Source organism: Xyrauchen texanus, chromosome 38 (assembly GCF_025860055.1).
Source record: "Xyrauchen texanus isolate HMW12.3.18 chromosome 38, RBS_HiC_50CHRs, whole genome shotgun sequence".
In the NCBI taxonomy this organism is placed as follows: domain Eukaryota; kingdom Metazoa; phylum Chordata; class Actinopteri; order Cypriniformes; family Catostomidae; genus Xyrauchen; species Xyrauchen texanus.
The window spans coordinates 32,230,364-32,245,844 of record NC_068313.1 but is presented as its reverse complement, the minus strand read 5'-3'; the positions used below and the strand labels follow the sequence as shown (position 1 = coordinate 32,245,844).

Genomic DNA, 15,481 nt, shown 5'->3' with positions numbered 1-15,481 from the left:
AAGCATCAGCAACATTTTTCCCTGGATAAAAACAAAAAGCATCAAAAAAGTACAGCTAACAGATGGCGCCTCAAGGTTCAGACGATTAGAGTTTGCAGGTTGGAATACAAATTGGATTAAAAGAAATTAGACGAATAAAAACTGTATTGCAAGACAAGAACAAATGTCATCACCTCCATCATTTGAAAGTTTCCGCCATTGGCTGTCGATTGGAGGCTATACAGATGCACCTTTGAGATATCAGTTAATGTATTTGCATGTATTCTTGGTGGAAAGAGTTCCTCAAATCATCTCCATATCTCAGCCTCCTCCATTTATCAATGTCATAATGTTAATTAGTGGGTCATTTAGTCACTAATAATGTCAAAAAAGGAACTTGTTTCTGATTGGCCCTCCTTTGGGGATTCAGACTGAAGCAGCCAATCAGAAACAAGTGCAAACGGCAGACAAAGAAAAAAAGGTGAAAAGCAATTAGTGTATCTGCAAAATTCTGAATGTTCTTGGACAGATATTTTATCGATGTTTTGTCCGCAGAACAATCCAAAAACACTTTAAACTGCAGTACAGCCCATTGAAGAGACTGTAAGTCTATCCCTCACAGCCTCTTTGTCATTCCCATTAAAAATCAAAGATAGTGCTAGTTTGAATATGGTCTATAGAGTAAGTACAGCACCGTGGAAAAAAATCAACATTGGAAAGACACTAAAGCTGGGTTCACACTGTTGTACAATTGTGTCCACAATTTGACATCTGAGACAAATTTGGAGAATTTAATTTTTTAATTTTTTCAAAATCGACAGTCCCACATCACTTAGTTTGATTATACCCACAGACTGCTGTTCAATTTTGAGTCTTAGCCTGATGTTATCCAAAATTTTGGGTCACAGTCCTGCAGTCGTTAGTGTTCCCTTCACATTATGATTGTACTATCAAAATTACTTCAAGTTCACTTTGAAAAAAAAGCAGTCCACAAAATAATTTTTCCTGGCAAAATATTGCCAACATTAGCATGAGGGCTTGGTTTTGCACATTAGCATATCAATTTAGCAAAAGTGCAAATACAAAATGTAACCTGTTTGCATACTAGCAGATGAGCTTGTTTGTCCAATAAGTTGTGTCCTGGTCCCAGCAGTATGAACTAACAGTGTGGTTCTCTAATTTAGCGATGCCCTAAACACTGTAAACAAACACTCTTCAGCATTGCACTGCAGTTCCCTTTCATACATCAGCAGATGAAAGAGCTTAGCTCTGCAGTGAACCCTTGTACATCAACACTGCACACCTGCTGTCCCTGGAGAGGACGCGGCCACCTTCAGCTCTCGCTAGCTGATGCTGTAGCTCTTGTAGGGTAGGAGGTCCATACTGCGCTCTGCGGTGGTTTGTGATGAACATACAGCGAGTGACCAGCTGTTTTATGTTGTACAAACAAACAGAGCTGTGCTGAGCATGGTATCATACTGCTCTAATGGGAGGTTTAGCCACTAGCAATGCCATATGCTAACTTTAAAGGCTAATGAAAGCTAGTTTTTCCTTCTAAACAACATTCGTTCATTGTTATATAGTCATTTATAGCTGTAGCTGGATAGTCTTTATATTCCGTCAACAATCATAATAACCCAACATATGCTTCTGTTTTACTGATAAAAGCAGATGTCTAGACATGCTTTTGTGTTTATTGTAGGGACCTTACAATGAGTTGTGTTCTTAAATAATGCTAACTGTAAATATTACCCTTGCTTAAAAAGACGAACCAGACTAATGTGGTTAGCTGACCTCCTTGTTAAGCCAAGAAGACTTGCCTGGCTGGATGACGAGCTTAAACCAGCTAAGAACAGAAAACCACCTTAGGCTGGAAGCTGTTTATTCAGCAAGTTTGGCCAGACAGGGAGAGCAGCAAGACCAGCTAAAGACCAGTTTGACTGGACTGGGAGACCAGCTAAGCCCTCTTAAACCAGCTAAGACCAGCAAACCTTTTATTCTTAGGGGCCAAGCACTGAAAATGCATAGGCACCTATTGTAATCGTTAGTCTTCTTCTTCTTCTTCTTCTTCCGCCATTGAGTCTATGGAAGCCCATAGAACCGTATCTGGGGAAGTTGTGAAATTTGGTACAAAGATAGAGGACAGTCTGAACATTAATTGGAGCAAATTTGTAATACATTTTGAAAAAATCTCCTTTTTCCTCTGATTCCTTGACTCGAAACGAATCGATTGTTGTCATTTTCCATCTTAAAAATGTTTCTGCCATTTAGAATTTTTCGAAAAACCTTCTTTTTCGAACTTATCCTAGACTGTTCGTCCCATTGCCATAAAATAAAAACAGATCATCTTCAGACCAGACAGACAAAACTTATGGAATTCAAGTTGATTAGTCAGACGGTTGTCGAATAACATGCAAACCAATTTGATGTAGAGAATGTGAGGCTAAATCTCCACAATGCTTTAGCGTATTCACACCAAACTTTTTAGTTTTTTAGGTATTACACCCCCCCCCTCCAGGCATAGCAAAACCTGACATGATAACACAAAAATTAAACCGATTCCTTACTATTTTCAACATGCACATGCTAAAACCATACCTCCTTCCCCCTTGTAGTTTGGAAAGTCACTCCAAGAGTTAACCGATTCAAATCCGTGAAAGAAGTGGAAAATCAGCATTAATAATCGCAAGGGTGTCGCCACGCTAGCCATGTGCTATTGAAGCATTTAAAGCTAACAGTATCTGATTGCAGTGCTAGAGATTGGGCTTAGCCTCGCTTTCTGGCTGGGTTTTGTGGGGGGATCAGGGGCCACTTTTGTCTTTCGTTGGCCCGTGCCTTAGTGATGTAAATTTAGGGTGGCCTCTGGCTCCTTATCTCTAGGGTTAAGGCTCACACTGCTCTTTCCACAAGCTATTATCATAAGAGCCAGACTCCTAGCAAGGGCTGCTAGCGTTATCCATACCAAAGGCTGGGCCATGCAGGGAAACATTGAGGGGATTAGCATTTTAACACAGTGTGAGTCTAAACTCCTGAACCCTTCTGTCATGGAGGGCAAGTCCCCAATGGCTCGCCAGCTCACTATGTGGCACCCTAAATTAGTGTGCTGTATATGAGAGCCGTGTTGTGTTTTTGACGGAAATGCCATGTTTGAATGCTTGATGTACAACTGACAAGATAAGGAAAGCATTGTTTATGGATGCATTTATTTGTATGACAATAATATTTAGAGTGCATACTTCAGAAAAAATATCCTTCAAATATACGTTTAAGGTTTAAAGTGTACAAGAAATCAAAACTGACCCTCTTTATTCCTGGTCTTATTATGAATGGTTTATCATTGCATGTTTATACAAAATATATAAAAAATGTTTGCCTTTGTAATTTTTCATTGAAAAATAGTTACTTGCACTTCCTCTGAAACAACTTTTGTTTTTTGCTGACATAATATTCGCATTCATGTCTGTAATACCGACTTTTCATTATCCAACCATGTCCTGATAGATAAAATCAAGTCCCACCCTGCATTTTTTACTGATTGAATATTCTACTTCACTCAAAAATATGTCACATTACGGAAGTAAAATGGCTTGCGAACATCATTTCGTGTTGACTTTTTTCAAAGGTTCAAACATTGAAGTGACTCCAATGGTGAGTGTTAATTTGTGTTGGTTTCCGGGGGCTGATACTAAAAGTGTCTATTTGTTTTCAGTCCTGCTAAAGCTCATGATCTCTACAGAAATGTGTAACCTTGCAACCGTAATGAGACATTGTCTCATAGGAGCTTGAAAATGACTGTTATGTCAGTACTGATGTCTCTTGCTTTCTGCCTTCTCCCAGGATCTCGTCTGCGGCAAGAAGACTCCCCGCCCCGCATCGTTGAACACCCCTCTGATCTGATCGTATCCAAGGGAGAGCCCGCCACCCTAAACTGCAAGGCGGAAGGGCGGCCCACCCCCACCGTGGAGTGGTACAAGGATGGAGAACGAGTTGAAACCGACAAAGATGACCCTCGATCACACCGGATGCTCCTACCCACTGGCTCACTCTTCTTCTTGCGTATTGTACACGGCCGTCGCAGCAAACCAGATGAGGGGGCGTATGTTTGTGTGGCACGCAACTACTTGGGAGAAGCAGTCAGTCGCAATGCATCATTGGAAGTAGCATGTAAGTGTGGACTTCTGCAGTCTCCTTTTAGTGTTTACATGAGGGAACTTAGCTGATATTGGTGATTTTGGTATTGCATCTGAAGGATTTTGGAAAGAGACAGATTTACTTCATCCAAAATAAAAGAGAGGAAGTATTTTGCATATGGCTCCAGAGTTGAATTAGCTCTACATATGTTTTTCTTTTTTTACAAATATTAGATTTATTTGTCAAGCTGTTTCAGAACAATCTGCCAAACTTTTAGCTTTTCATTTAACACAGCAACAGAAATGAGAATGTATGACAAAGGAAGGTGGAACAACAGACTTGGATAAGTAGAAGGTAGGGTGTCGACTCTCGACACGGGTAGTCCATATCTGGGAGGGGGACTTATTGGCAACCTGTAGATGGGTTTGGCTTTGAAGATGTGTCTCTGTTAAGTTGACTAACATATTCTGATAGGACATGTCCCCTGTGGTCAAAATTTCAAGCCAATCTGAGACCAGCATGAGTGACAGCTCACCTGTGTTTTTTTGTATTTATTTTTATTCAGCCAGTTCTAAAACTGTACATATAATTAAGCAATAAAGTACATGAGGTCATGCGATATTGTGCATGCTTGGCGCATCGTGCAGTGTTCAGTAAAATAATATGGACACACATTTTGATATAAGCATTTTTTGCTAAGCTTGATCTTTCCACAAGACAATATAGTCTCTGGAAGGTAAACAATTACAGAACGTTATTCTATTGGTGCTGCACAGTGATATACACAGTAGCTACTGTAGGTGAACCAGTGTTTCACATTGTAGCTGTTACGATATAACAACAGCTGCAATGCTGTTTTGACCAATCAGTATCCACAACTAGAACTATCCATTTTATAATGCTATTTTAATGCTAGGTCTGCTATATCATTACTGTTTTAACAGCAGGTCTGTTTGCTAAACTTTTGCTATTTTATTGGTAGGTCTGTTTGATATATTGTAACTATTTTAAGTACATCTGTTTGTTATATCTGTGCTTTTATAATGGTATGTCTTTTTGCTGTATTGTCATTATTTTAACACTAGATCTGTTTGCTATTTTGTTGCTATTTTTATGGTACATCTTTTTGCTATATCATTCCTGTTTTAAAGGTCTGTTTGCTATGTTGTTACTATTTGAAAAGTAAGTCTGTTTGATATATCATTACTATTTAATGAGACATGTTTGCTATATTCAGGGGTGGACTAGGAAGAGAAATTAGCCATAGATTTCACATAGAATCTAGCCCAATTTTTGTTGAGCTAGGGGTTGGTCTCTATTCTGCATATACACTCACCTAAAGGATTATTAGGAACACCATACTAATACTGTGTTTGACCCCCTTTCGCCTTCAGAACTGCCTTAATTCTACGTGGCATTGATTCAACAAGGTGCTGAAAGCATTCTTTAGAAATGTTGGCCCATATTGATAGGATAGCATCTTGCAGTTGATGGAGATTTGTGGGATGCACATCCAGGGCACGAAGCTCCCGTTCCACCACATCCCAAAGATGCTCTATTTGGTTGAGATCTGGTGACTGTGGGGGCCATTTTAGTACAGTGAACTCATTGTCATGTTCAAGAAACCAATTTGAAATGATTCGAGCTTTGTGACATGGTGCATTATCCTGCTGGAAGTAGCCATCAGAGGATGGGTACATGGTGGCCATAAAGGGATGGACATGGTCAGAAACAATGCTCAGGTAGGCCGTGGCATTTAAACGATGCCCAATTGGCACTAAGGGGCCTAAATTGTGCCAAGAAAACATCCCCCACACCATTACACCACCACCAGCCTGCACAGTGGTAACAAGGCATGATGGATCCATGTTCTCATTCTGTTTACGCCAAATTCTGACTCTACCATCTGAATGTCTCAACAGAAATCGAGACTCATCAGACCAGGCAACATTTTTCCAGTCTTCAACTGTCCAATTTTGGTGAGCTCTTGCAAATTGTAGCCTCTTTTTCCTATTTGTAGTGGAGATGAGTGGTACCCGGTGGGGTCTTCTGCTGTTGTAGCCCATCCGCCTCAATTTTGTGTGTGTTGTGGCTTCACAAATGCTTTGCTGCATACCTCGGTTGTAACGAGTGGTTATTTCAGGCAAAGTTGCTCTTCTATCAGCTTGAATCAATCGGCCCATTCTCCTCTGACCTCTAGCATCAACAAGGCATTTTCAGCCACAGGACTGCCGCATACTGGATGTTTTTCCCTTTTCACACCATTCTTTGTAAACCCTAGAAATGGTTGTGCGTGAAAATCCCAGTAACTGAGCAGATTGTGAAATACTCAGACCGGCCCGTCTGGCACCAACAACCATGCCACGCTCAAACTTGCTTAAATCACATTTCTTTCCCATTCTGACATTCAGTTTGGAGTTCAGGAGATTGTCTTGACCAGGACCACACCCCTAAATGCATTGAAGCAACTGCCATGTGATTGGTTGATTAGATAATTGCATTAATGAGAAATTGAACAGGTGTTCCTAATAATCCTTTAGGTGAGTGTAGTTGCCCCCTTAAGTATATAGCAGCGCAGTTTTGTGGCCAATTCTGCATAACGTATTGGCTCATTTCAGATTATCGCAGCCCATTCTGCCCATTTCTCAGCCGGCCCACCGGCCCGTACAGTTCTCCTGATAGCCATTCCGCCCCTGATCGCCCCCAAAGTGCGTCGGCCCACCGGGAAAATGCTATATTTTTACTATTTTAACTGTACATCTGTTTGATATATTGTTAATAGTCTGTTTAATACCATTGCTATTAGGCGTTACATCTGTTACTACATCGTTGCTATTGGAACGTTGCAATATTTGTGATTTAGTTAATGCATTCTAACATCCAAAGCTGCTTTTTGGTCCTTTTTTTTGTCTTATTGCTACATAAAAGCTGACTGCACTTGCTTTGCCAATATTCTAAGGCAGAAGTCATTAGGGATTAAGGAGTATTGGTTTTGCTCTGTTGGATTTGTAGTCTAGACCTGCAGTCTAAGTGAACTGCTATCTTAAAGTCTGTTTCAACCCCAAGGTGATCAATACAGTGGCCTCTCTTACGCATTGTTATGAAAATAGGGGCAATCCATCATGAAATAAGGATATGATGATAAATATTGAATGACTGGATAACTAAATTGACTGTGTGTTGCCGCCAAGACCCGATGCAGTAATGAGAGGGTATGCGTGTTTGGCTGAAACTCTAGAGGAAGGGATTGTGGGACGGTTTTGAGAGCCAGTAAAAATGTGAATGCTGCTGCATTTTCTATTTTTAACCTGTAATTGATGATACAGGACGATGATGTGGGTTAAAGGGTAGAAATGCAGAGATGATATGTGTGTTTAGTTGTTGGAAAGGGTAACTTTATAGGTAGCAATTGTAGGAAGGTTTTGAATTCAATATTTGTTAATACATGTTCTATTTTTCATCTGCAATTGATAATATTTTGTACAAAGGTGATTAGGGTTAAAGAGCTATTTAACCCAAAAATGAAAATGAACTTATTATTTACCCATCCTAATATGTGGCGCCTTTAAATGTGTCAATCCAGATTTTATGTCAATGACGATTGGTCACAAAGATTTGGTGTGAACTATTCCTTTAAATGTGTGTGTTTAGATTCAATCGTGTAGCTGGCAGAGGGGAGGAGATTCTCTGATCCTCTCTCGGTTCTTCTAAGGCATTGGTGGCGGCCCCCAGGTGCTAACTGTGTGACAGCAGCTTGATCTATCGATCGCACTAAGAGGGGTCTCCTCGCCTAAATGAAAATTCATGAAAAATTGATGAAGTCCCCGATTATTCCTCTTTTTTTCCTCTTCCTGATCTTACTTTTTAACCCCCAATTCGTTTTCCATTCCTCTTTACATTTATAGCACAGCTCTAAGTCTAAGTCCAATGGAAGACTTTAAATGAGCTGTAGGATGTTTTACGACCATCAGGTGAGAGGCCAAGGGTCACAAATGTCAGCGGGACAGTGGATACTCAAGCTACAGCAAGAAATAACACTTAGTTGTGTTATGTTAAACAATTTCCACGCATAACACTTCTCTTTACTGGTGGGAGATCACAGAAGTGGAGCCAATCTAAACCAATGCAGCTCTTGTATAGCTCCAAACAAAATATGTTTCATCTGTCATGTCGTAGAAAATATTGTGAAGTGGTGCTGGTTTTTCAAGAAGTAAATGTTGATTTTATGGCCAGCTGTGTATATCTGATCTATATAAAATAGTCCCAGACATGCATACGAAGAAAAAGGATACCTCCAAAACAAACAGCTGGCCTTTAGCGTGTGACAAGCTAAAAAATGCTTTGAACAATATAGACTATTTTGCAGCATTCGTAATAGAGGTTTCAAAACAGGCTGCAAATTAAATACTTTTTCATCTGTAGTTTCATTTAGCAATACAGTGTTGGGAAGCTACTTGAAAACTGTGACTTGCTAAGCTTCAAGCTTCTTCTAATTTTAAGTAGTCCAAATAACGAAAAAGCTAGTCTTCTGAAAAAGCAGTTAGCTTCAATACAAGCTATTAACAAAAAGAAGCAAGCTTCTTTGATGTTATTTAAGTAGGAATATCTTTTGTCAGATTACTTGATGTATAATTATCAGAGCAGCATTAACCTAGAACAGAAAAGCAAAAAAGGTGTTTTTGAATGAGTGAATAAATCTCGATTAGCATAACTGCAATAAATTCAAACACATAGGCCTACATCTATACTATATACAACCAAAAAGACAAGTTGCGTTAAAAACATAGTGATAACAGACAGCAGTATTAAGCTAAATGCTGTACAGTATAGTTAAAATGCTGAGCAGACACTTAAATCATGAATCCCTTTTACAAACAATTCAAATGAAAACAAATCATCCTTTCCAAAGGTACAAAAAAACATGAAAACTGCAATGTAGTACTGGGTTACGCAACATAGCTACTTGTTGGAAAAATTTGAAAATTTAGTTTAGTTTGTTATTCCGACGCATTATACATCCCTTACTCTCTCTCTCTCTTGCGCAAGGTCAAAACGCACCCCCGCAAGTAGATTTAATGGCTCTGTTGAAACAGATTGCAGGCAGGCGTTTCGCCGTGGACCACTGGAGCCGCCCGATCTGAGAGACCTCAAGCTGGGCAGCAGGAAACAGAGCCTTTGAAAAGAGCTCGTTGTATTATTAATAACAGGGCAGATTAGGGAGGTGTCCACTGAAGTGGGATTATCTCAAATGCTAGTCTTTAACAATTTACTATTAGTAATGCAACAAAGGTAATACACAGATCTGGTTGTGGATGTTTGTGTCCTGTAGAGTTGAAAGAGATGGTGTGAAAAGAGCTAGTTCTGTTGCGTTTTGATTAATCTGATGCGTGTTAAAATGTATTAAAAAGGCACTTTCAGTCAAGCTATTATTTTTCCGAAACAGTTCTTTGTTTCATATGACCTCATTTCCAAGTCATTCAGAATCTGCACACTTTTTGAGTATCTGCACTAATTCAAATGGGATTTAAACATGGTAAAATGTACTGAAGCGAGCTGAGAGTTTTATAATCTTATTGGTAGCTAAAAGCATCATCAAATTAGGAAAAAAAAGTGAATAAATGAACATGCATCGGAAGGAAATTTTCTTAATTTTTTGACAGGTGTCACAATTTTGTGAGTGCAGATGGATGCAAACTTAACAGATGGATAGTCTACCATCCAGGCACCTATTGCTAAATATAGTGCGCAACAGTCTGGTTCCGGAAGTAAAAATCTAAATTTTTATTCATTTATTTTTTTCTCCATAATATAATACATTTTAATGGTGATTTATATACCTTTAAAGGCAGACCTACCGTGAGGTCAGAGATTGTTCATCGATGGCCTATACTTCTGTTGAAGCCATCACACACTAAAAAAGTATACAAGAAACAAAACAAAGATAAATCAGTCCCCCTACACTCCTAAACTTCTAATATAATTGCATATACAGTATCTGAATGTTCTGCAATAACATTTAAATATATAGTTTACATACTGACAATCAAAAATTAAAATGAATAGTTTTATATTTTTCCATTGTTTTTGATTCTTCGTTCGATTGCATCATTTGTAATGCTTTGAGAGATTGTAGTTCATGATCTCATGAAAAACATTAAGGATGCAGTCATGTACCAAAGCTTGTAATCTTGTGATTCACCTCAACACTGGTAGGTTTGGATATCATGATATTCCTAAGGAGAAAATCAATGGGAAAAATACTTCCCGAACCAAGATGGCTGAACAGAGTGCGGGCACTGTTGTGTTCCATTTTCAACGTACTATAGTTTAAGGTGTTCTAATCCCAATTTTGCATACTATAGCTATGGGACCTATAGTATGCAAAGTGTATGTGATTGTATGTGAATCACCCATTCTCTTATATTAACCTTAATTCCACTGTATCTAGTTCAAATTCCCCGTGATGACCAGTCTCTCTTTCTCTTTTCGATCCCTGTGGCACTTCACGTTTCTCAGAGTGATATGTTGTTCTTTTATTGTTAGTTTTTACTGCCTGTTTCTAGCTCTCTCTATCTCTCTCTTTTCTTTATCGGGATAAACTGGGTCAATGAGTGAGTTCATAAATCATTGTGAAGAGTATGTTAGACACAGGCAAACCCTGCTTTGAATAAATTTGCCAAAGCGTTGAAATCACTGGTTGGGCCTATGTACGGGCCCCGCATGACAGGCCACACCTGGGGCGAACAGTCATTCAGGAAAATGTTAATTGGCCGCCTGTATCTTTTCTCGGGTGCAAAGGGTTGTGAGTATTAAAAGGCTGGGGGCAACAAGCTTGTTGAACATGGGGCTATTAATTGAGCATGGCAGTGTGAACTGGTCAGAAAGTTTGCGTATGTGTTTGTAATAGTCTGCGCTAATTACAGTGAGTGATTTTGCGTCTTAGCATAAAAGTGCTTTTGCGTTCATTTGTAACCTTTAAAATTATGCAAATGAGAGACCATGGAAACAGATGTTGTGGCTGGTTTGTTAAAAGGCCACCAACATGGGTTTGGTTGGCATGTTTGAAAGTGTTCTTTCAATGAGCTCCAATGTGGCACTTCAGCAATTAGCGCACTGTTACACGGACTTTGGAAGTGGTAAAATGAAGTAATTAGTGGAAAAATTGCGATTTCTTGTGGAAAGTGTCTGGGATGCACCTGAAGCTGTTTGACCATGTGTCCAGCTTCAGTAAACTTTAATAAACGAAGATGAATCTGATTGGACAAGGTTTTGGCTTGTTAGTTTTGGCAGTTAGCCCTGCAAGCAGATGCGGTGACTACACCATTATGCAGGCAAAAGCCTGCTTCTCTATTGACGACCATACAAATTAGCCATGTATTCTGGCAAAATAAATGTTTTTTCAAGGAACATATAAATCATAAAGACTTCATTTTATCATAGTAAATGATTTACCTGTCCTCAATTGTTCAGAGGGCTCTTAACAGCATGAAATATGCTTATTTTTCCATGTTTAGAGCCTCTGATGTCACAGCACATGACCTAGCCTGGAGCAAAGAGTTTTAATATATGGCTAGTCAAGGGCCTGTGACTGTGCTTGTTCTTGTAGTGTCATCAACCAATTAGCATTCTTATGATGTAACTTTTCTGCAGCTCCAGAATACTTATTTCACTACTTTTTAAATGAATGGCAATGCCAGTGGATGGCTTTCTCCAGGAATATAACACATCTTTGAATTTAACACACAGTTATAGCAGGAGCAATCTGTTTGGCTTTTATGTATCATCTGAGGTCATTACGATTTTCATTACAGACAATTGAGTCATTACAGACATTACAGTGTGTGTGTGTGTGTGTGTGTGTGTGTGTGTGAGTGAGAGAGAGAGAGAGAGAGAGAGAGAGAGACTAAATTAATCAAACACACTCACATACACTCTTTCTCTCCTGAAAGATTGTAAATGCCAGTGTCAGCGTCCTCTGACCCATGCTTGCTCCGTGTTATCCTTGGATACTAGCTATGGAAGCTGCAGGTTCTAGGGGTTGGTGATTAAGTTGAAAGCAGGCGGGTGTCAGGAAGCATCCACAGCCCACAGGGAATGTTCGCCTCTGATAAGCGAGAGGGAGGGAGAGGTGCGGGCAGAGAGGTGGAGGTAGGATGGATCTCTAGTCTATGATAAAGGAGAAAGGAATAAAATCCCTGATTGAATGTGTCAACGGTGTATATCTGCAATGCTGGAGTCAGATGCAACACCATAAAGAGCAACCTCTTATCTGCCATATGTTAGGTTACACACACACACACACACACACACATTTTGCTGCAATGAGATGGACACATGCAGATTTTGAGATTATTTTACTGTCATATCTTGGTGTGTGTGACTAATCGCTCACTTCAATGGCTAGATGATATTAAGCGATTTGTCAATGTCTAGGTCTCTAATCTCATGAAACCAGTCAAAAACATGTTTGGTTCATATAGAATTTCACCCAGAAATTTAAATAAAGCAATAATTAATTATATTTCAGTTTCAAAACCATTGGGTTTGGGATATGTATATATATAAAAATAATATATAATATATGTAATATATATATATATATATATATATATATATATATATATATATATATATATATATATATATATATATATATATATATATGTAATATATATATATATATATATATTTATATAGATAGATAGATAGATAGATAGATACACCAACCAGCCACAACATTAAAACCATCTGCCTATTATTGTGTAGGTCCCCCTCGTGCCACCAAATCAACGGCAACCTGCATCTCAAAATAGCATTCTGAGATGCTATTCTTATCACCACAATTGTAAAGAACTGTTATCTGAGTTTACGTAGACTTTGTCTGTTCGAACCAGCCTTGCCATTCTCCGTTGACCTCTCTCATCAACAAGGCATTTATGTCCACAGAACTGCCCCTCACTGGATGTTTTTTGTTTTTTTGCACCATTCGGAGTAAATTCTAGAGACTGTTGTGTGTGAAAATCCCAGGAGATCAGAAGTTTCAGAAATACTCAAATAAGCCCCCCTGGCACCAACAATCATGCCACAGTCTAAATCACTGATTTTTTACAGACAGACTATATCATCATTCCATTGGGTCAGAAGTTTACATACACTAAGTTAACTGTGCCTTTAAGTAGCTTGTAAAATTCCAGAAAATTATGTCAAGCCTTTAGACAATTAGCCAATTAGCTTCTGAAAGGAGGTTTACTGAATTGGAGGTGTACCTGTGGATGTATTTTTAGGCCTACCTTCAAACTCAGTGCCTCTTTGCTTGACATCATGGGAAAATCTAAAATAAACTAGCCACGTTCATCTCTATAATAGTACACACGTATAAACACCATGGGACCACGCAGCCATCATACTGCTCAGGAAGGAGACACATTCTGTCTCCTAGAAATTAACATAGTTTGGTGCGAAAAGTGCAAATCAATCCCAGAACAACAGCAAAGGACCATGTAAAGATGCTGGAGGAAACAGGTAGACGAGTATCTATATCCACAGTGATATGAGTCCTAGATCGACATTACTTGAAAGCCTGCTCAGCAAGGAAGAAGCAACTGCTCCAAAGCTGCCATAAAAAAAGCCAGAAAACAGTTTGCAAGTGCACATGGGGACAAAGATCTCACTTTTTGGAGAAATGTCCTCTGGTCTAATGTAACAAAATAGTAACTTTTTGGCCAAAATCACCGTTGTTATGTTTGGTGGATAAAGGGTGAGGCCTGCAAGCCGAAGAAAACCATCCCATCCGTGAAGCATGGGGGTGGCAGCATCATGTCGTGGGGGTGCTTTGCTGCAGGACGGACTGGTACACTTCACCATTGCGAGGGTGAGGAATGTGCTTAATTGTCACAAATAATTTCACACAAAAAAAGTGTTCCTAAAAAATTTACTTTATTTTCTATAGACATAATATCATATCTTTCTTCTTTCTTTTTTGATTGTGTGGTGATATGTGACCTGGACATGTTTTCGTGAGATTTATTTATTTATTGTACTTTCTCCCCATTTATATCAGAATAGCATAAAATAATAGATAGATCTTAACAGAAATCTGCACTGCCGCTCTCAGTGGCTTTCATGTACAATGGAACAGATTTACATAGAAATCCATTATGATCAGATGGCCATCATGGATTAGCAGGAAGGATTTAATCTTTTTTTTTTTTTCAGCAAACAAATGTTTCTGCTTTGTTCAGTTTGTTTTGTCCAGACTAGTCAGGTCTTGTACTTGATCTGAATGTCATTGCAGTAATGCAAAAATTTACAGAACAGATCTTTTGTTTTTCTCTCATTTTTCAGACCTTGATTTTCTTGAGATGCCTTGATTTGTGTTTGTGTTGGCCATTTGTGCGTAAATTAGATCACATCTGTTTGTGGCTATTTGTATGTGTTTGTTTTTACATGTGCTTATGTTTGTGTGTGTTTGCATGTGTAACATTGATTCAGTCTAGTATCTATGACCCTAAACTACTTAAAACTCCATTACATGATTGCCTGCTATCACAAAGAGCCAGAAGCTATGTCGAATCATTCCAATTGGTCATTTAAATCCAATCAAAGTCTAGACTATTGACTCCAATCCTTTCATTTGCATTCCCAAACCTCAGCAGACATGTTTATACACCTGTCCTGCAGCAAAAGTTTACCTGCTAGAGGTTCCTCAATGGTTCCTTCCTGTAGTGTTATGTGGAAAATAAACATCTGACAATGGGGTTGATTTCTAGGAGGTCGCCACATTCTGACTGCTCAGACTGTGATTGGATCCGATGACCCCTAAAGACCCCTCTGAACCCCCAATGTCTAGCTCCATGCAGACTCCATCGTAATTTATTAACATTCAGTGCTTTACATAGACAAGATACCCCACACCCTACAATTCTGCCACCGTTGTCTGCTGTAACCCTGAAGCAGAGTCCCCTGGGACCCCCACCAAGGCCTGCAATCCATCATATGTGTGTGTGCACGCATGTAAGGGCTCAAATTCTGCTTTGCCCTGAAATGAGGACAGAGGAAATTGATTCAGCTCTCTGTTGAAGCGATCAATCAATTATTTTCTCAACAAAAAAGCGCTGGTGCTGAGTGCTGATGGTGCAACTCTTTCTCACTCACACAAACAGTATGTTAGTACCATGTGCGTTATTGGGTGTCATCATCAGAGAATGCTTCCAAGTTCCTCTGATGGATGGTGTGTTTTTGAACTCTGTACGCTTACAACACACACACACACACACACACACACACACACACACACATGCAAATCAATCAGGCTGGCCACTCGAAGTTATCTTGCCAGAAATATGACATCAGCTGTTTCCAGAAAAGCAGG

The 15,481-nt window shown here is 39.2% G+C and overlaps 1 protein-coding gene across 2 annotated transcripts in view; it reads left to right on the top strand.

The window, feature by feature from the left end:
• LOC127631839 (roundabout homolog 2-like) overlaps positions 1 to 15,481 on the top strand; it is a 555,763-nt gene that overhangs the window by 335,423 nt on the left and 204,859 nt on the right. For both annotated transcript variants that reach the window (XM_052110211.1, XM_052110210.1), the window contains exon 4: positions 3,817 to 4,143. In XM_052110211.1, coding sequence (XP_051966171.1) covers positions 3,817 to 4,143 — 327 coding nt within the window. The remainder of the gene's footprint in view (positions 1 to 3,816; positions 4,144 to 15,481) is intronic.